General features: G+C 39.3%; 1 protein-coding gene across 5 annotated transcripts in view; it reads right to left on the reverse strand.

Annotated features, from left to right (window-relative positions):
* Positions 1–22,279, reverse strand: part of NCAM1 (neural cell adhesion molecule 1) — a 393,444-nt gene that overhangs the window by 48,946 nt on the left and 322,219 nt on the right. For 3 of the 5 annotated variants that reach the window (XM_040426883.1, XM_040426916.1, XM_040426911.1), the window contains exons 10-16: positions 19,499–19,683; positions 18,910–19,006; positions 18,573–18,743; positions 17,447–17,578; positions 16,401–16,415; positions 13,688–13,723; positions 5,015–5,017 (exon numbers count right to left, since the gene is read on the reverse strand). In XM_040426883.1, coding sequence (XP_040282817.1) covers positions 5,015–5,017; positions 13,688–13,723; positions 16,401–16,415; positions 17,447–17,578; positions 18,573–18,743; positions 18,910–19,006; positions 19,499–19,683 — 639 coding nt within the window. The remainder of the gene's footprint in view (positions 1–5,014; positions 5,018–13,687; positions 13,724–16,400; positions 16,416–17,446; positions 17,579–18,572; positions 18,744–18,909; positions 19,007–19,498; positions 19,684–22,279) is intronic. The other 2 variants (XM_040426892.1, XM_040426902.1) reach the window with 2 other exon arrangements.

Raw genomic sequence — 22,279 nt, forward strand, 5'->3', positions numbered from 1 at the left:
GTATAGGGTTGCATTAAGAAGGGTTCACATCTGCGTTGTGAACTCTAGTACTCTCTTCTGATCACTATATCTGGCATACATGCCGGCTTTTGGCCAAACAAAAAATACCACATGCAGCATTTTTTTGTCCGGGCGAAAGCAGGCATATATGCCAGAAAATGGCCGGAGCCCATTATAGTCAATGGGGATCTGGCGGTCCACAGTGGTATCTGGCTATGCATAAACGTGGTGTTACACATCTTGAAAGGAACTATCAATGCTGAACAGGACATAAAAATTTCAGAACATATGCTCCCATCAAGACAATGTATCTTTCAGGGAAGGCCTTGCGTAATTCAGCAAAACAATGCTAAACCACATACTGCATCCATCACAACAGCATGGCTTCTCAGAAGCAGAGTCCAGGTGCTGAACTGGCTGCCTGTGGTCCAGACCTTTCACCAACAGAAAACATTTGGAGCATCATGAAAATCCAGCAAAGAGGACCAGGGACTGTTGAGCAGACAGAATCCTACATCAGACAAGAATGGGAAAACATTCCTCTCTCAAAACTCCAGCAATTGGTCTCCTACAGAATGCATACATAGTTCTGTCTCAGCTTTTTCTTTAGATGCGTTGCTGCCATCAAGCTCTAAATGAGTCCATTTTTTTCATGAAATGGTAAAGGTAAAATGTCTCACTTTCAATGTCTGATGGTTTCTATGATCCATTGTGAATAAAATATGGGTCTATGAAATTTGCAAATCATTACATTCTGTTTTTATTCAGATTTATTTAGAGTTTACAATGTCCCAACATTTTTGGAGTTGGGATTGTAGGTGTATTAGCCCAGAGGACAGCTCTGTGCATTATTACTGAACTGAATGAGTGCATGAGTTTATGCATTTATTTAGATTTTTTTTGGTCATTTTTAGATATTTTTTGCAACATCTAGCATGTAAGTAACTTAGGCTTCTTTCACACTGGTGTTCGGATTGTCCGGCAGGCTGTTCCAACGTTTTTTGTCCGGCCGCTTCGCGGCAGGTTTGCCATGCGGCTGCATCTCCGGGCCATACCCATTATAGTGAATGGGGCCGGACTTCCACCAGTGTGAAAGAAGCTTAGAGTTATATCTCTCCTTTGTAAGAAATGTCTTCTTTATCAATAGGAATAAATGAAATGTAATAAAAATGTCCTACTGTCCTAAATATTCAGCTCTGAGGCAGACGTACGAGTAGAAAGTTGATGCAGCCGGTGTGCCATGGTTATAGATTAAAAGTACACCCTCCCTGTTACTTGCTGAATTACTCCTGTATAGGCATCTATATAGGTATACTCCTGTATAGGCATCTATATAGGTATACATCTGGGTGTACAATATATCCCTGAAGAGACTTGATATGTACATTTTATTTAAAAAAAATATCACAGCTTGCAAAGTGATGCCAGTGTGAGACAGAAGAACAGACACAAGCAAACAGGCCATGATATTGAGAGAGGAAAGGAGAGAGTGTGGCTTCACAGGGAAAAACCACTAAGCTCTGAACTTGAAGCATCATAAGCAGACATGCCAGACAGAGCAGGTCATGAAAATTAAAGAAGAAAAATAATACAAAATCATTCAATTATATAGTTACATAGATGCACACCAAAAATATTTTTTCCCAAGAGAAAAGGTACTCAAATCCTTTAAAAGGGTTGTTCACCTTTTGGGGGTATTTGGGCAAACTTCCATTCTGGCCAGATCTGCAAAGGGAGGCATACTTGCCATTTTGCTGTATTTGGGTCCCGGCTCCTTTGCCAACACTGCCTTGCTCAATGTCAACATCTGCTTTGATGCCACTGCAGGCAATAACTGGCTGCAGCAGAGACCTGCCCCCTTGCATTACATGAACAATTGACAGGATGTAAGGGGCTCAAGTCACTGCCAAAGAGAATGTTGACAACGGGGGACCTGAGCAAGGCAGTGGTGGCCGGGGAGCGATGGAGCCGGGACCCAGAAGCAGGGAATAGGTAAGAATGCTTCTCTTTGCAAGTCTGGCCAGCAGAAGGAGGTCTGCTCAAATACCCCAAAAGGTAAACAACCACTTTCAGTGTATCAGTCATTGCATCTACTCAGTATTTGTCATTGTCTATATCAATTGTCTGTCATATTCTCCATCCATGCTTTGGATTCTTAAAATAATAGTACTGAATAAAATGATTTATACTAATATCTCGTGCACTAAAATTTTGAGATTCCTCTTTTCTAAAATGTCAACACCAAGATAGCTCCAATATTCAACGGAGTCTTAAACTCTACTTCTTTGATAATTTTGGATCTATCTTCATTTGCAAATGAATAATAATAGATTAATAGATTCTTATAAATGTTACTCTTTTGAAGTGTTTACATTCTAAAGCACAAAAGCAGCTAAATGGCCCTTAAATATTGATAAGAGCCTTAGCGGATAATCCACTGTTTCTCTGAGGATTAAGCCCATAATTCTTATAAACTCCAGTTTCATAAGTGGTCGCAGAGGTACTTTAGTGTTCCATTCCCGAGGACTGAAGAAGAGTGGAATTTTTATTACGGAAAAAAAAAAAAAAAAAGAAGAATTACACTGCCCTTTATAGGAAGGTTACTCAGTGAACGGGACCTGCCAATTGTAAGAAACAAATAAAGTATAAAACAAAACAAAACACAAAATCAAAGAAATAAATGACTGATCTGCAAACAGAAATAGCAAACTAAAAATGCAGGGGTTAGTGATGAATGCAGCTAATAAGAAAAGAGGATTAGTGAGGAGAGAGTGGAAGATTAGTCACTTGAAAATACATCTGGCATAGTCACTGAGGAAAGAAAATCATTACAGAAGACATGGTTAAATGAAGGAGATGGATTTGACAGGCTGTTGTGAAATTCTGGAGATCATATCTTTGACTGGAAATAAATGGTGTCAAAACATGCAACCGGGTTTTACAGACAAGCACCGATTAGCATTGATAGGCAGGAGACATGCAACTTCATGCATCATGCATTAGGAATAAAGGAACCAAACAACATGACTTTCATTATTCCAGTTCAGTGTTTCCTACAGTCAAATAAGCTGTCAATCTGCGCCTCTGTGCAACTTTAATACAGAGCACAGTATTCCTAGCCTATTCTTCTATATTCTTTTTCTCTACTTAGTATGAAATGTATTCAGTTCAAGCAGTACCTATGTTAAATTGCAAGCTAGCTCTTTTATACCACACTTGTAGCCAAAGGACCCTTGGAAGCCCAGAGACAGACAATCACTTTTTTGTGCAAGATGAATGAAGGCATGCCAATTAAAGTCATCTCAAGATGAATTGTTTCTATTTAAAAAAGGAAAGATGCGGCTTTTTAAATAATTGACAGCGATGTAATGGTCAAGCAGCAAGGTAACTTCTCCATTTAGAAGCAAACACACAACTAATAATAACCAAGCTTCCAGATCAATATAACTTTAGCTGTAGGCAACACTTCTACTTACATTCTGATAAGGACTGGCAGTAGTCATCTTACAACCCTTTGTTTCCACTACCGGGAACTGTGGTCACTTTAAGCTCATGCTTGCTACAAGTATTAGATAAATAAGCACTTAGGCTGTTCTGGATATTCAGACTTATAATGTTGCTATTGTTTCAATGTGAGATAAACTTCAAGTATTTAGATTGTTTTTTAACAGTAATGAGCTGATATTTCAGGGAGCATCTGCATGCTCAGCATCTATGCCTTTTCATATTAGGAGTTAGAATCTTAGAGAAGTTGATGTTCTTCTGACCAAATTTCTATCAAATATTTGGAGAATAACTTTCAGTTGTAGAACATTGGAGAAACTATGATTACTGCAGGCCTGGGCAAAGAAATACTCATTCAAGTGCTAGTACAGGTTGGTGTACCACTGTATGGGGTCCAAGTCTGAGGGCACTGAACTATTATAACTCAGCTAACTGCAAAGGTGGAGACAAATCAAACAGAGCAGGTGGTTTCTTTGTTCTCTCAATGTCTCTGCGTCATGGGGAGGATCATTTGACATGTACATGTTAGTAGCACTGAATTATCATTGGAATTAAGGATGCACCTAAAGGGGGAAATTAAACTGGCTGTGCAATGTGTTAATTACTAAACTGGACCTCAACAGGACCTAATCATGTTTTGCTTAAGAATCAAACATTTTAAATTATTTTAGGAACAATGATGGGGTCCAAGCAACCCCCTAGTTTTTTGTCTAATGATATGAGTCTGTCATATATGAAACTGAAAATAAGATTCCTTATAATGGTTGTGAGGAGTTCAGCAGTTGTGACTAAATGCAAAACTGTCCCTTGTAACAGAAGATACGGTAGGACATATTCATAAATAATCTACAATGTGCTGCACTTTTTTGCTATACATATAGAACTGCAATCACCTTGTTTTTTGTGACTACCAATCAGTATGTATCGCATTGCAGCATTCAATGCAAAAATAATGCATTGGGGTAATTGTCTGAAAGCACATTACGCTGTATCAGCCCTTTGTATCTGCATATCCCAGTAGAGACATGAATACACAGACTTGCATCTTCACAAATGAGTGTTTTAATATATATTTCTGTAATTACTCGAAATGTCTGTGCACAATATTTTTCTAGAATCTTAATATTTTACTTGTAGGCATTATACTGATCATAGCAAACAATAGTGAACCGATCACTTGCATTGCTTCACATGGGATTTTCGTTGGCTGGTTGGAAAGTTACAATAACAACAAGCAAAAATATCCAACAAATTCTGGTGTGAGAATCTATTGTTTTGTTACCTTAGCCACTCCACACTAAATTGTCTGCTGCTTATCATATGCCAAATATTGCCCCCTCACCCTTCTATAAAATTAAGCAGTAAGTTTACATCTGAGCTAAAATCTATATGTTCTACCTATGCTTAGCATGGGAAGGAGCCTAGAAAACCTAGAGAATCTCATCTTTTCTCCTAGAAAGAAAAGTTCTCCCGACTATGCCGCAAAAGCAACCAGAACAAATAATTTTACCTTCTGTTCACCAGCGAGGAGGACATCAGCAGCACCATGCAAGTCACATGACAATTCACATGATAGCACGCACATGATTGGTTGAAAGGAAAGTGGAGGGAGGTCACATGAAAAATATAAAAAGAACGTAAACGATGAGAGAAGGGGAGAAACATTTAAGGGCTAAATAAAGGGAAGGTAACATAAAACATTAGGTGACAAAAAGCTGGAAACATATAAAACAAAATTACTGCTGGAAATGGTAAGCGGCTCATTTTTGGAACATTTGGCAGGAAAAAAAATGAATTATTGCATTAATTACAATAACAGTAAGACCAGATAATTTCTGCTGGCAAAAGACCTAAAAGATAAAACACGTTGAAAGGGGAAATTTGTTAACATTAGTGATTAGCCTTGAGGAAAAAGATGAAACCTGTAGAAGAAATGGTTGCTTTAATTGTAAGCTCTTTGAACCAGTAATAGTTGCACAAACTGTTGCTCCCAAATTGCATGAAATGTCTGGCTTGTAAATGTGTATCTTACATCAATAAAAAAAACAGGCACTTAAGGTGGAAATGCAGCTTTCTGGTTGATCTCGATTTATTTGGCTAAGATCCATGTAAACTAGAATAAAATCATGTAAGAGAAAGTTAAAAGAAAATCGTTTAGCCACACCAGCACATGTTGCTTAAGGGACTGAAACGTGTTAATCCCCCCCCCAAAAAAAATTGGGCCCAAGACAATGTGAAATTCCCTGCTGTACTCATCAATGGTGTGATAAAAAGAGCTGATGTTTGAAGATGCCAGGACAGTGAAATGAGATGTAGAAATGAAAGAAAACAATCCATGTCATGATCTATGGACACTGCCCTGAAATAGTCACCCCTAAAAACACCCATGAGTAGAGCATTCTTATCGGTCAAGTATGTCTTACATTCAGTACATAAGCCTCCATACATCTAGACTCAAAGTTTCTATTAATCCATAAGATCTAGCTGCTTTGACTAAATATGATTTAACTAGATAATATCTCCGAAACCTCCAAATATCATTATTGGTGTCAGAACATGTGAGTGCTCCAGGTAACATCCTTCAATAGTCCTTTCAACATCTGAACGTGAACTGACCGACAGCATGATGTCCACTAGGCACATGGCTTTCTACCTGAACATTCAATGAGATCAAACGCTATATAAAACAGCAAATAACCTCTAGACAGGTGCTCTTATGACTCATGGGCTGAGGATCTTCCTTCAGTCTATATGCCTTAATGCTAGTAGGAGCTTCAACTACACGCTTACAGAGTATAAGAACTATTCAAGCCTTTTTTTTTTCATAGTAAAGTTATATGTTTATATATATATATATATATATACACACACACTCACCTAAAGAATTATTAGGAACACCTGTTCTATTTCTCATTAATGCAATTACTGTATCTAGTCAACCAATCACATGGCAGTTGCTTTAATGCATTTAGGGGTGTGGTCCTGGTCAAGACAATCTCCTGAACTCCAAACTGAATGTCAGAATGGGAAAGAAAGGTGATTTAAGCAATTTTGAGCGTGGCATGGTTGTTGGTGCCAGACGGGCCGGTCGGAGTATTTCACAATCTGCTCAGTTACTGGGATTTTCACGCACAACCATTTCTAGGGTTTACAAAGAATGGTGTGAAAAGGGAAAAACATCCAGTATGCGGCAGTCCTGTGGGCAAAAATGCCTTGTGGATGCTAGAGGTCAGAGGAGAATGGGCCGACTGATTCAAGCTGATAGAAGAGCAAGGTTGACTAAAATAACCACTCGTTACAACCGAGGTATGCAGCAAAGCATTTGTGAAGCCACAACACGCACAACCTTGAGGCGGATGGGCTACAACAGCAGAAGACCCCAACGGGTACCACTCATCTCCACTACAAATAGGAAAAAGAGGCTACAATTTGCACAAGCTCACCAAAATTGGACTGTTGAAGACTGGAAAAATGTTGCCTGGTCTGATGAGTCTCGATTTCTGTTGAGACATTCAAATGGTAGAGTCCGAATTTGGCGTAAACAGAATGAGAACATGTATCCATCCTCTGATGGCTACTTCCAGCAGGATAATGCACCATGTCACAAAGCTCGAATCATTTCAAATTGGTTTCTTGAACATGACAATGAGTTCACTGTACTAAAATGGCCCCCACAGTCACCAGATCTCAACCCACTAGAGCATCTTTGGGATGTGGTGGAACGGGAGCTTCGTGCCCTGGATGTGCATCCCTCAAATCTCCATCAACTGCAAGATGCTATCCTATCAATATGGGCCAACATTTCTAAAGAATGCTATCAGCACCTTGTTGAATCAATGCCACGTAGAATTAAGGCAGTTCTGAAGGCAAAAGGGGGTCCAAAACCGTATTAGTATAGTGTTCCTAATAATTCTTTAGGTGAGTGTATATATATATATACACAGTATAATTACTTTGTATGGTTGGACACGCTTCCTGTTCCATACTGGAGTTCATTAACCCCTTAAGGACTCAGCCCTATTTCACCTTAAAGGGTTTCTACCACCAGAAATACTGTTATGTAGCTGACTGACATTAGCGATGCCACTGTTCCCTGCATCGTTGGCGAAATCCCGCGCCTGCGCCGTTCACTTCTGTCTTCGGCCCAGGCGCAGTGAGTGAATGATGCGATCCTGGTGCCGGATTCCTCACTGCGCCTGCGTCGACTACGTCACAGTTAGGAAGCTGGCATCAGAAGAGCGGCCTTCACTCAATGCGCCTGCGCCGAAGACAGAAGTGAATGGCGCAGGCGCGGGATTTCGCCAACGATGCAGGGAACAGTGCCATCAATCAAGAGGAGCTGGGCGGGCAGAACACTGGACCTGGGCGGGATAAAGCGTGAGTGGATGGAGCCTCTAGGTGCTGATTTTACGCCCACATAGCACCTAGAGGCTCATTAGCATATAATAAAAGTGCTTTTTTAACAAAAATCGGCTGCAGGGACTAATGTTAGAAACATACTGTTATGTAGTGCTGACATTAGCGCATCGCTAATGTCAGTCAGCTACATAACAGTATTTCTGGTGGTAGAAACCCTTTAAGGACTTGGCCATTTTTTGCAAATCTGACCAGTGTCACTTTAAGTGCTGATAACTTTAAAACGCTTTGACTTATGCAGGCCATTCTGAGATTGTTTTTTCGTCACATATTGTACTTCATGACACTGGTAAAATGAAGTAAAAAAAAAATCATTTTTATTTACAAAAAAAATACCAAATTTACTCAAATTTTTTTAAAAATTGCAAATTTCCAAGTTTCAATTTCTCTACTTCTATAATACATAGTAATACCTCCAAAAATAGTTATTACTTTACATTCCCCATATGTCTACTTCATGTTTGGATCATTTTGGGAATGATATTAAATTTTTTGGGGATGTTACAAGGCTTAGAACTTTAGAAGCAAATCTTGAAATTTTTCAGAAATTTTCAAAAGCCCAATTTTTAGGGACCATTTCAGGTCTGAAGTCACTTTGTGAGGCTTACATAATAGAAACCACCCAAAAATGACCCCATTCTATAAAGCTCCGTTTGAAGGCTCTAACAAGCGGCCCCGAACGCATCCGTACTGCCCCAATGCATTCTGAGTGGATGCGGATCCGCTCAGAATGCATCAGTCTGGCAGTGTTCATCAGGCGGACACCCGAACGCTGCCGTGCGGAGGCAAACGATCCGTCCAGACATGTAAGTCAATGGGGACGGATCCGTTTGAAGTTGACACAATATGGCTCAATTTTCAAACGGATCCGTCCCCCATTGATTTTCAATGTAAAGTCTGAACAACTTTCACACTTAGAATTTTTTCTAAACTATAATGCAGACGGATCCGTTCTGAACGGATCCAAACGTCTGCATTATAGGAGAGGATCCGTCTGTGCAGACACCAGACGGATCCTCTCTGAACGCTAGTGTGAAAGTAGCCTTAGGTGTTCCACAAGAATTAATGGAAAATAGAGATACAATTTCAAAATTTAACTTTTTTGGCAGATTTTAAATTTGAATAATTTTTTTCCAGTTACAAAGCAAGGGTTAACAGCCAAACCAAACTCAATATTTATAGCCCTGATTCTGTAGTTTACAGAAACACCCCATATGTGGTCGTAAACCGCTGTACGGGCACACGGCAGGGCGCAGAAGGAAAGGAATGCCATACGGTTTTTGGAAGGCAGGTTTTGCTGGACTGTTTTTTTTGACACCATGTCCCATTTGAAGCCCCCCTGATGTACCCCTAGAGTAGAAACTCCATTAAAGTTACCCCATCTAAGAAACTACACCCCTCAAGGTATTCAAAACAGATTTTACAAACATCGTTAACACTTTAGGTGTTCCACAAGAGTTATTGGCAAATGGAGATGAAATTTCAGAATTAAAATTTTTGGGCAAATTTTCCATTTTAATCCATTTTTCCCAGTAACAAAGCAAGGGTTAACAGCCAAACAAAACTCAATATTTATGGCCCTGATTCTGTAGTTTACAGAAACACCCCATATGTGGTTGTAAACTGCTGTACGGGCGCAGAAGGAAAGGAATGCCATACGGTTTTTGGAAGGCAGATTTTGCTGGACTGTTTTTTTTTGACACCATGTCCCATTTGAAGCCCCCCTGATGCACCCCTAGAGTAGAAACTCCATAAAAGTTACCCCATCTAAGAAACTACACCCCTCAAGGTATTCAAAACAGATTTTACAAACATCGTTAACACTTTAGGTGTTCCACAAGAGTTATTGGCAAATGGAGATGAAATTTCAGAATTTAAATTTTTGGGCAAATTTTCCATTTTAATCCATTTTTCCCAGTAACAAAGCAAGGGTTAACAGCCAAACAAAACTCAATTTTTATGGCCCTGATTCTGTAGTTTACAGAAACACCCCATATGTGGTTGTAAACTGCTGTACGGGCGCAGAAGGAAAGGAATGCCATACGGTTTTTGGAAGGCAGATTTTGCTGGACAGTTTTTTTTGACACCATGTCCTATTTGAAGCCCCCCTGATGCACCCCTAGAGTAGAAACTCCAAAAAAGTGACACCATTTTAGAAACTACGGGATAGGGTGGCAGTTTTGTCGGTACTAGTTTAGGGTACATATAATTTTTGGTTGCTCTATATTACACTTTTTGTGAGGCAAGGTAACAAGAAAGAGCTGTTTTGGCACCGTTTTTTTATTTTTTTATTTACAACATTCATCTGACAGGTTAGATCATGTGATATTTTTATAGACCAGGTTGTCACGGATGCGGCGATACCTAATATGTATACTTTCTTTTTATTTATGTAAGTTTTACACAATGATTTCTTTTTTGAAACAAAAAAATCATGTTGTAGTGTTTCCATAGTCTGAGAGCCATAATTTTTTCAGTTTTTGGGCGATTACCTTGGGTAGGGTATGATTTTTGCGGGATGAGATGACGGTCTTATTAGCACTATTTTGGGGTGCGTGTGACTTTTTGATCGCTTGCTATTACACTTTTTGTGATGTAAGGTGACAAATAAATGGTTTATTTAGCACAGTTTTTATTTTTTATAGTGTTCATCTGAGGGGTTAGGTCATGTGATATTTTTATAGAGCCGGTCAATGCGAACGCGGCAATACCAAATATGTATACTTTTTTTTTTTTTTATGTAAGCTTTACACAAAAATGATGTTTTAGTGTCTCCATATTCTGAGCCATAGTTTTTTTATTATTTGGGTGATTGTCTCAGGTAGGGGCTCATTTTTTGCGGGATGAGGTGACGGTTAGACTAGTACTATTTTGGTGGGCAAACGCCTTTTTGATCGCTTGCTGTTGTACTTTTTGTGATGTAAGGGGACAAAAAAATTGTTTATTTAGCACAGTTTTTATTTTTTTATGGTGTTCATCTGAGGGGTTAGGTCATGTGATATGTTTATAGAGCCGGTCGATACGGACGCGGCGATACCTAATATGTATACTTCCCCCCCCCCCCTATTTTTTAACAATTTTTTTTAACTTTATTTGGGGAAAATGAAGTTTTTGTTTATTTTTACTTGAAACTTACATTTTTTGGGGGGGAAAATGAAGTTTTTCACTTTATTTTTTGTCCCACTTTGGGACGTGGGGTCTAATCCTTTACAATGCATTCCAATACTTCTGTATTGGAATGCATTGGCTGTATGAGTAATACTGTGTGTATTACTCATACAGCTTCCGGCCTGTGAGATCCAGGGGGCTGGATCTCACAGGCTCGTCACCGGAAGGCAGCGCGATGCCTTCCTTAGACATCGTGCTGCCTTCCATGCCATCGGGCCCCCCCCCCACAGCCCCATGGGGACCCGATGGCACCACCGCCGCAACTTAGAAAAGCCGCAAACCGCAGGTCTGATTTGGCCTGCGGTTTGCGGCGATCGCCGACATGGGGGGGTCACGCGACCCCCCCACGCATTTAGCCGAGGTGCCTGCTCAATGATTCCGTTCAGGCTACTTTCACACTTAGAATTTTTTCTAAGTTATAATGCAGACGGATCCGTTCTGAACGGATACAAACGTCTGCATTATAGGAGCGGATCCGTCTGAGCAGACATCAGACAGACCCGCTCTGAACGCTAGTGTGAAAGTAGCCTTAAATATGGAAGAAAAAAAAAACTTAAAGTCTCTCCTAGGATTCCAACCCGGGATTTCTACATGCAAAACAACACACTTACCACCAAGCTATAGCATTACCATGTAGAGAGTTATATTTTTTACTCTTATAAGCGGATTACTGGTGTCTAATCAAATATTGTGCCTGTAAGTAAAGCATTAATATGTATATTAGCTTTCTGAGCAGATCTCAGTGTGGTGAAGCTATAGTACATAGAGTACATGATATGTAGATACTAGGACTCAGCTCTGTCCTCAGCATGTCTAGTCCTTCCAATCAAGGGCAGAGGGGAGTGTGCAGAGCACAGGGGGTGTTACAAATGAGTAACAAATTTAGCCCCGCCTCTTGGTGCTCCAATGTCTCATTTGCATATGGATAAAAACACAGATTTCTCTGCAGCAGTTTAGTATAGAGACAAAAGAAAGGTATTGTTTTAATCAGCATGGTGAGCTCTACCAGCCAGTATGTCTGATTTAATAGTGTTGATCCTGATGACAGAGCCACTTTAAGCATTACACTGTTTTCAATAAAATCAAATGAGATGGTTCCGTCAATCAGGGACATGCTGACTCCAATATTTAATCCAAAGAAATGTACCACATACTGCTCTTTTTAGATTTGACTTTATCTCTGTATTATTTTTAAAGTGAACATCTGAGAACCAATAGCCACACCCACTTCTTGGCTTTTTGATAAGCGCCGTGTGCACATTCTGAGGATAACAGTATATAGAACTCGCTAGTAGAACAGTGCTCCAGGACAGAAATATATTTCTATACTATGTTAGAGATATTGTACTCAGTATGTGTGCAAACTTCACGCTTGTCTTAACCAAATATCGTACATTACGCATCAATATTTCATAACCTCTGTACAACTAGACTTTTTTTTATCCACAAGACTACTGCTTTATCTTTTCACCACTGGGAAGAGGCTCAAGAGCATATATTTCTGGGTTTTGATATGCTGTGTGTCTCCTGCTTTAAGAGGCAATAAATGATATGATTTGATTTCGAGTTATGAGGAACCACTTCTTCAACCTCATGCAGCTAAGATCAATCACAATAAGCTGCCGTTGTCCACTCTTCATCTTCACACCAAGGCTGCACAGAACACCTCATGCATAACACGCCACACACAGCTCATTATGGAGTCAGCAAATCATAACATTCTAATAACCCATTGAATAACAGACCTGGCTAACATGACATACTGTAATATACAAAACTCAGAATGGGTGAGACATGCTGAGGATATTTTAGTTGTTGTTATAATTTTTATGTTTGTATACTGCTATACTTTTGTTAGGCTCTTGCAGTTAGATAATTCAGACATATACCACAGCAACAAAAATCATCTAGGTAAACCATACTAGGCCTTGCAGTATGACCCTATAGTCAATACCTAAATAGCGTGGCTATTTTCGGAAGTCCCATAGAAATGAATTGAGAGCATACTGAACAAGAGCGGATGCTCTCTGCTCACTTCGAGGGTCCCGTTCTAGAGATATGTGTGGGTCCCAGAGGTGGGAAACATGCATATCTGATATTGGATGCATATCTTAGCAATATGCCACTAATGTCTTAAGATGAGGCAACCCCTTTAAAGTTACTATGGGAGTAAAAGTCAACAAAGGTCTACCAAGAAAACAGAGCACCTCACAAACTTAGACGAGAAACGTTTTGGCAGATGGCTCATTGCTGCCAATATCTGCTTTGCCAATTTATCTACAACTATGGGAAGTTTGAAGGTTGCAGTTGCACTAAAACCCTGGTGGGTGAACCCTTGCTAACCAATAGGTCACCATTACTTTATATGTTTATAATTATGGCCCATTAGTTTGAAATAATACCTCTATGTATATGGTAAGTGATCTGACTCTACCCTATATGGGGCTAATTCTGCTTTAGTGGATTGAAATTACAACTCTCCTTCACTATTATGAAGTCTTATGCCCCATGTTTCCAATAAGCAAAACATGCGATCATGGAGAACTGTTATATTGACATGCACACAGCAAACAGCCCACCATCGTGACCCTCTACTCACTAGGATGCTCAGTTGTGCTTGCCGGTGGCACTGTTCCTAGGGAAATACAAGAGTCTTCAACCACATTGATCTTGTGTTTGATCCACTATATGGACACAACATTCGATACCCTGAGGACAGAACTAGACCAATGCTGTAAAACAGCTATTTACTTCCATGGTTTCTTCACTGTTGGTGCTGCACATCTTATGGAATACTGACTATTCTTAGATACATCTGCATAGGGCATAATCCAGTGGTGCAGCATGCTGCTCTGTTTTCTATGCAGTACCTGCATAGGATGTATTCAAGAGCCGGATGCACTAGCAGTGAAGACCTGAGATTCTAATTAAAGGAGGGGTTTTTTTCTTTAGTTTTTTTTACAGCATTCCTCCAATGTTGATGCCAGTCTGTTTTCTTGCCAAATGAGATTTCGGGAGACACAGGCTGTGTATCAGACAACATTTGAGGTACCCTTAATAACAGTATGCCACAACCGACCTGTTAATCTGCCAGTGCAAGAGTGCTGAATGTGCCGTTTAGCACTTAGCGTGTATGCGGCAGTAAGTTAACTATGTGACTCTGCTAGAGCTATACATCTGCGATTACACTGCTAGTGTCAATTTAAAGGTCAATATATACTAGCAGCCAAGTCACTTACAGATGTAATATACATACTGTATGTGTCCAACCTTATCCGTCTGCAAATCTTGTTAAGGACTTTAATTTCTCACAATACAAGTTCATTACATTTTTGCAGCATTATAGCAAAAGCCTTGATAGGCTGTAACTCACATAACCCCTGGAAGGACACATCTGTACTGTAATCTGGCATCAAAAGTTAGGGCACTTTGGTGGCCATCTTTGCTATGGTATAACATTGTCAGGATGCTGGGTTTTACCTCTTGTGGTCGCTGTATGAAGACCTGTTGGTTGCATTGGCGTCCACAGTTGGCATATACTAATGACCTCTTCCACAGATAGCCAGGAGGGGTCAGGTTGGTTTTCAGACTTGGATCAAAATGTGAAGTAAGAACCTCATGTTCACGAAACTAAGCAGTGGTAAACTTTTCAACAATATGTGCAAAATACACTTTCTATTTTTATAGTGAAGAAATAAAGAGTTCCGGGCTGGTATCTATAAGTAGCCCCCACCTATCACTGCATGCTCACTATCTATAAATCTTCAGTTCTCATTCAAAGCTGACAAAGTGCTACATGAGTGAATATAGCACAGTTTATGTGTGTCGTGAGCTGGAGGAAAAAATAAATAAATAAGTATTTGACTCAAACCGAGGCCATCTCAAGTCATCTTGACTTGTTTACTGGAGACATCATAATCTCGGTCCTCTGTTGGAGGCTTTTTATTCTCTATGTGGAGTTTGGATGTAGCCATATTCTTCACAGATCAGAACTTATAAGAGCCCTGGAAGGATATTCATATACACCTTTCTTGTTTGTCATCAATGGCATTTCTGCTTTGGAGATGGCAAAGAGAACCTTAAGCCAGAAGCCTCCTGTAGTGACTATCCCCATGGCAGTAGAAGACTGTTCTTTTCTAACACATCAAAGGGAAAACTTCAAAGACTGTTACACACCAGCCATTTCTACAGTGAACGCTGCCCTGTTACAGCCCTGTAGGACTGCAGGTCATTAGCGGTCTCCTGCTTTATTTTTATGTTCACACTATAAAATTATTTGTTATACACTGATTAGCCGTAACATTAAAGCCACCTGCGTGATATTATGCAGGTTCCCTTCGTGTCTCCAAAAAAGCTTTGTGCCGTTGACTTGACAGCAGACTTCTGAAAGTGTCCAGAATTAACAGTTTCAGAAATTTCTGCTACAACAGCTCTTCTATGGCATCAAACCGGATGGCCTTGCTTTTGCTTCCCATGCACATCAATAAGTCTTTCGGTGGCCATGATCCTGTTGGTTAACTAGTTTTCTTTCCGTGGATCACTTTTGGAAGGTCCTAGCCTCTGGGTACGGGAAACCCCACCTACTGTTTTAAAGGTGCTGTCCCAATTGTCATAATTTGACCCTAGTCGAAGTAGCTAAGATCCTTATGCTTGATCTTTTTTCCTAATTGCCATCTGTCACCTTCAAGAACTGAATGTTCCCTTGCTGAAGCTTGATTAGTGTGGCAAAACATCCCATCTAGAGCATCATGGGCCACTAACACAATGGGTAGAATAAATACCTGTCCTACGTTATCTTATTTACCACGTAAAGCATCCAATGAAGAATATGTCCTGGCCCACTACAAGTTGGACAAAGTTGTTAAATGCTGCTTGAGTCTCCTCTTGGTCTGAGGAGCTACTAACACTGACACCATAAGCAGAAAAGGCAGGTATCTATACAGGCTGTTGCGTCTCAGGTCTACATGCAGCAGGGTGGGAGTTCTACCATTTAAAATACACTTTCATTTTATGTTATGCCATGATGATCTTGGACCAAAGTGATTTTTTCCATCTATGTATAAATATAAATATTTTTTGAGGGCTAAATATTCTTTAACCCCCGTTTACCTATGAGCGATTTACAAATGCAATACTGTCCCATAGTAAAGACCGCTTACTTACAAAATACTACACCTATCTGTATATACTGTACTGTACCCCCATCCCAACGCATTTCATGTCCTCTTAAACCCCTGTGTGCTACTGGAAGAGCCAGATTCAGTGAAGCAATGGATGTCACGGAAAGAGAGAGATTGCAAAGAGGCACTTACGTGGATGTGAAAAATCTGTGGTATTCCAAAGGGTGGCAGACAGATGGAAAGGAGAGAGATGGTTCGAAATAAAAGAGAATGCAAGTGAGATGGAGCCAAAGAGACAACAAAAGAAAGGACGAATGTAAAGCCAATATGTGAACACATAATGCAATGGAACCCAATGAAAATGAAATACCATATCAACATTATGTGATAACCCATCATTGTGTATATGCCAAAAAAAGTGGCACCAGAGTGAACTTAAATAAGCGCAAGCTCAAAATTTTAGTTGAACTCAAAAACAATGAATTTCCTCAAAATCTATGTAAAAATGAACAAAAATGGCAAATTGTAGAAAAATCCCTTCCCCAGATTATTCAACAGAAACAAAAACTGCTTCTATTCGTTTGCATAAGATGTGACAAATGTTAAATAAAGAATTGCCTTGCTAAAACCCATAATCGTTGTACTAGTGGGAAACGGATGAAGAGGGTAAATATTTCTGTGCAACTAAACCATTATAATCCGATAGAAAAACACATTCACGATACTTCTATTATCATTTCTAGCAATTATTTTGATTTGCATCCTATAAAAAAAATCATTCCTTTCAGACGGGCCAGGATAAGAGTATAAAGAGACTTCTACTATCTACACAAATCCTTCTTTAGAATCTTAGGCTGGATTCACACATGCAGTTTTAGTCCAAAGCCAGGAGTGTTTTTTTCTCTATGCCTTTCCTTCTTTTTATATCCAGTCAAACTGATTAAAAATCTGTAGCATAACTGTAGGTGTGAGTCCAATCTAAACGATTCAAGTTCTAAGTGGGGAGGTTATGTCCACTTTAAAGTTAGGACATCCAATAGTATCTAAAATATACCTTTACCCCTTATTTGGGGCTTTTCTGATCAGATATTAAATTAGCTTTGTATCACTGCATAATCCATAGAATAAACAACCCAATCTATACATTTAGTAGGAGTAAATACATTTCACCACAAAGGACAGCTATAGGAACAGCACCTGTAAAACACAGGATACTATAAAGCTCTAAAATCACTTACGGACTGGCTGGGTCACAAACTCAAAAGGTGGGGATGTCTCTCCAATGCCTTTGCCATTGATAGCTGACAGTTTGACAACATATGACGTCTCAGGCCTAAGACCTCCGATTGTGATTGCGCTCTCTGTACTTTCTGCAAACAAACACCATAAATAGGGTTGAACAGTAAGAAAAATTGTTGCTTGTAGTATACTATTTTAACAATTACGGGACATAAAGGGGTTGTCTAACTTTTCCTATTGAGGAAATAGGAGAACTGAGGTGGTGGTATTGTTACTATCAGTTGTCTGTGCCTTGTTTCAAGTGGAACTTGGCTTTCAATGTTATCTATGGATATCTCTGGGTGATTATTTATTGTACTGGCTTTATTATGGGATGAACAACATATTTGCAATAGTTTTTTTATTAATAATTTTTATTTGTCTGTCTTCTGTGGCCACATATACTCTCAAACATTGCAAGATGCTCAGCCCTGTTCAGTGTGAAATCCATCAGAGAAGCTCTCTACCGGCTCAATCTGCAGCCCCAATCTCTGCTCTCTTGAGAATTCATACAGTTGACATCTTTGGTTGCAAAGATGTCAGCTGAGATTTGGGTTGAGGGGAGCAGAGAGAGGGGCTACAGACTGAAAAGCCAGAGATGAATCTGATCGATTTCACCATGAACTGGACTGAGCAGCCTGCAATGTGGGAGAATACTTGCAAACTATAAAGACAAAGGCGAGCTATAAACAGAGCAAAATGTTATTGAAAACACTTGCATATGTTTTCTTAATATATATTACAGCCAATGCTGTCAAAACTTGCTACAATGGTGCCCATAGCCTATAACAGAGCAGGGTCTAAAAGGTATGAAAAACAGTATAAAAAATGTTGTAGAAGGAAAAGTAACAATGGTCTCCTACACATGGTGGGGAAGCAGTGGGTGAATAGTCCAATGTGCTTTATAGGATGAAGATGATTTTACTGTTCACAATGCAATGATTTTACTGTTCACAATATACAAACTGATTTCCATTTAATTAATTGACCATTTGTCAGGTTACAACACAAAGGGTGAATAAAATGTGAACTTAGTTTGTAATGTCATGCCTGAAAACACAAATTAAATATAGTCTCTTAAATTACCATCCCGGGCACTGAAGTTAGAAGTTTGCCATTTCTCTGCTCCTGTCGGTCTCCATTCTGCCTTGTACTTGAGGATGGGTACTCCACCGGTAGAGTCTGGTTCTTCAAATTCGACCATAGCAGTGCTCGAGTAAGACTCCACCCTAACGATTGTTGGTGATGAGGGGGTTTCTGCCAAAACATGACGATATACAGTACTTCAATTTCTCTATAAAGGTGATAAAATAAGCTCTTAACATGACTTCATCTTTTCAGTAAAAGCAAAACCTGAGTGACTCTTCCGATGCTATTTACTGCTCTACATGAAACTCGGATTATTCCTCAGATGGTTACTCACCTGCTTGTACGAGAATGAACTCAGAAGACTCCTGTCCAACGCTGTTGACTGCAGTGCAATTGTAGTTTCCAAAATCGCTTTCAGAGTCAGGGTTGATCTGTTGATGATGGACATTCACTTGAAAATATGTCTACACAGTTGATGAAGCCCACCAAGGATGAAATGTAATACTACCCCCAGCACTGAAATGCCATCATGTATGAAACCATAAATTCTTTCAAAGCACAAATGTTAAAACTGGACTTATCCCAAAACTTTCAAATGAACAGTGAATCTTTCAGTATTTTCCTTTCTGTGAAATCCTTAGAAACCTGAAGAATATGGTAGTAGGGCTGTGTTACACTGTTTACAATGGAAACCGCAATGCATTGTTGAATGTGTGCATGAAACTGACTTATATTGGGGTTGTTTTGATTCCATAAAATCTCACAGAGCTTTCAATGCAAATGTGACCCTAGGCTAAGACAGTCCAGGACTATAGTAAGCTGGCCGACAAGTCCTGTGGGAGCAGTAATGGCATCTATATTCTTTTTCTTTCAGCTTTTCTGTAAAAATAAATAAATAGCTATGGATGTTTTGGCATTTGTACCTCGAGACTGCTGGCAAACGGACTACTGTAGATCTTGATGTTGGAGGAGTTGGAACTGGGCAGGAGTTGTCCATCCCTCAACCAGGACACTCTTGCAGTAGGATAGGCAAGGACTTCACAGGTAATGTTAACTGGATTTCCCTCCCAGGTATAAATGACCAATGGGCCCTTTATTTTGGGAGCATCTAAAAAAAAAAAAAAAGTAAATTATTACCATTAATATTTGTGCACTTGACAGAAAAATAAAAGAACCAAATTGTTTATCCAAACCCAAATGCATGAATAGCCATTCACATAGTGATATTCCTGCTATGAGGGTTTCAGAACATTTTTTTGTGATGAATGTTACCTCCTTAACCTGGATCTATTCAGCTTTTTTTTTGTTTATTCTTTGATTATGGGTTTTTGGCATGTTTTATATTGCTAACAGCAGATATTCTAACGGTGGTCATATGGTATTATTGTTTGCACGTCATTTATTGCTCCTCTTCTGTTGGAAATATGTTTTTTTTAGCATAATTTCTATGAGATTTCTGATATAATATATAGTGATTATTATCTTTTCCACTATAAGCAAAATGTCAGGAGAGCAAGTAAGTTTTGGCAACTGCTAGTTTGTTTGTTTTTTGGTACAAAATCTTAAAAATGCACTAAACATTGGTATCATTTATGGGTGAGCGGCCCAAATTAACAAATTTTTATCTCAATCTTCACATTGATTTAACCCCTTAAGGACACAGCCTTTTTACACCTTAGGACCAGGCCATTTTTTGAAAATCTGACCAGAGTCCCTTTAAGTGCTGATAACTTTAAAACGGTTTGACTTATCCAGGCCGTTCTGAGATTGTTTTTTCGTCACATATTGTACTTCATGACACTGGTAAAATGGAGTCAAAAACAAAATTTTTTTTGCACCAAAAAATACCTAATTTAACAAAAATTTGAAAAAAATTAGCAAATTTCAAAGTTTCAGTTTCTCTACTTCTGTAATACATAGTAATACCCCCAAAAATTGTGATGACTTTACATTCCCCATATGTCTACTTCATGTTTGAATTGTTTTGGGAATGATATTTTATTTTTTGGGGATGTTATAAGGCTTAGAAGTTTAGAAGCAAATCTTGAAATTTTTCCGAAATTTACAAAAACTCAATTTCTAGGGACCAGTTCAGGTCTCAAGTCACTTTGCGAGGCTTACATTATAGAAACCACCCAAAAATGACCCCATCTAAGAAACTACACCCCTCAAGGTATTCAAAACTGATTTTGCATACGTTGTTAACCCTTTAGGTGTTGCACAAGAGTTATTGGCAAATAGGGAGGAAATTTGAGAATTTCATTTTTTTGTCTAATTTTTCATTTTAACCCATTTTTTCCACTAACAAACCAAGGGTTAACAGCCAAACAAGACTGTATCTTTATTGCCCTGACTCTGCCATTTACAGAAACACCCAATATGTGGCCGTAAACTACTGTACGGCCACACAGCGGGGCGTAGAGTGAAAGGTGCGCCGTTTGGTTTTTGGAAGGCTGATTTTTATGGACTGGTTTATTTACACCATGTCCCATTTGAAGCCCCCTGATGCACCCCTAGAGAAGAAACTCCCTAAAAGTGACCCCATCTAAGAAACTACACCCCTCAAGGTATTCAAAACTGATTTTACATACGTCGTTAACCCTTTAGGTGTTGCACAAGAGTTATTGGCAAATGGCGATGAAATTTGAGAATTTCATTTTTTTGCCTAATTTTCCATTTTAACCCATTTTTTCCACTAACAAAGCAAGGGTTAACAGCCAAACAAGACTGTATCTTTATTGCCCTGACTCTGCTGTTTACAGAAACACCCCATATGTGGCCGTAAACTACTGTACGGGCACACAGCGGGGCGTAGAGTGAAAGGTGCGCCGTTTGGTTTTTGGAGGGCTGATTTTGCTGGACTGTTTTTTTGGCACCATGTCCCATTTGAAGCCCCCCTGATGCACCCCTAGATTATAAACTCCATAAAAGTGACCCCATCTAAGAAACTACACCCCTCAAGGTATTCAAAACTGATTTTACAAACTTTGTTAACCCTTTAGGTGTTGCACAAGATTTAATGGAAAATAGAGATACAATTTCAAAATTTCACTTTTTTGGCAGATTTTCCATTTTAATATTTTTTTTCCAGTTACAAAGCAAGGGTTAACAGCCAAACAAAACTCATTATTTATGGCCCTAATTCTGTAGTTTACAGAAACACCCCATATGTGGTCGTAAACAGCTGTACGGGCACATGGCAGGGCGCAGAAGGAAAGGAACACCATATGGTTTTTGGAAGGCATATTTTGCTGGACTGGTTTTTTTGACACCATGTCCCATTTGAAGCCCCCCTGATGCACCCCTAGAGTAGAAACTCCAAAAAAGTGACCCCATTTTAGAAACTACGGGATAGGGTGGCAGTTTTGTTGGTACTAGTTTAGGGTACATATGATTTTTGGTTGCTCTATATTACACTTTTTGTGCGGCAAGGTAACAAGAAATAGCTTTTTTGGCACCGTTTTTTTTTTGTTATTTACAACATTCATCTGACAGGTTAGATCATGTGGTAATTTTATAGAGCAGGTTGTCACGGACGCGGAGATACCTAATATGTATACAATTTTTTTTATTTATGTACGTTTTACACAATGATTTCATTTTTAAAACCAAAAAAATGTTTTAGTGTCTCCATAGTCTAAGAGCCATAGTTTTTTCAGTTTTTGGGCGATTATCTTAAGTAGGGTCTCATTTTTTGCGGGATG

The sequence above is a fragment of the Bufo bufo genome, chromosome 1 (assembly GCF_905171765.1).
Source record: "Bufo bufo chromosome 1, aBufBuf1.1, whole genome shotgun sequence".
Classification (NCBI taxonomy): Eukaryota; Metazoa; Chordata; class Amphibia; order Anura; family Bufonidae; genus Bufo; species Bufo bufo.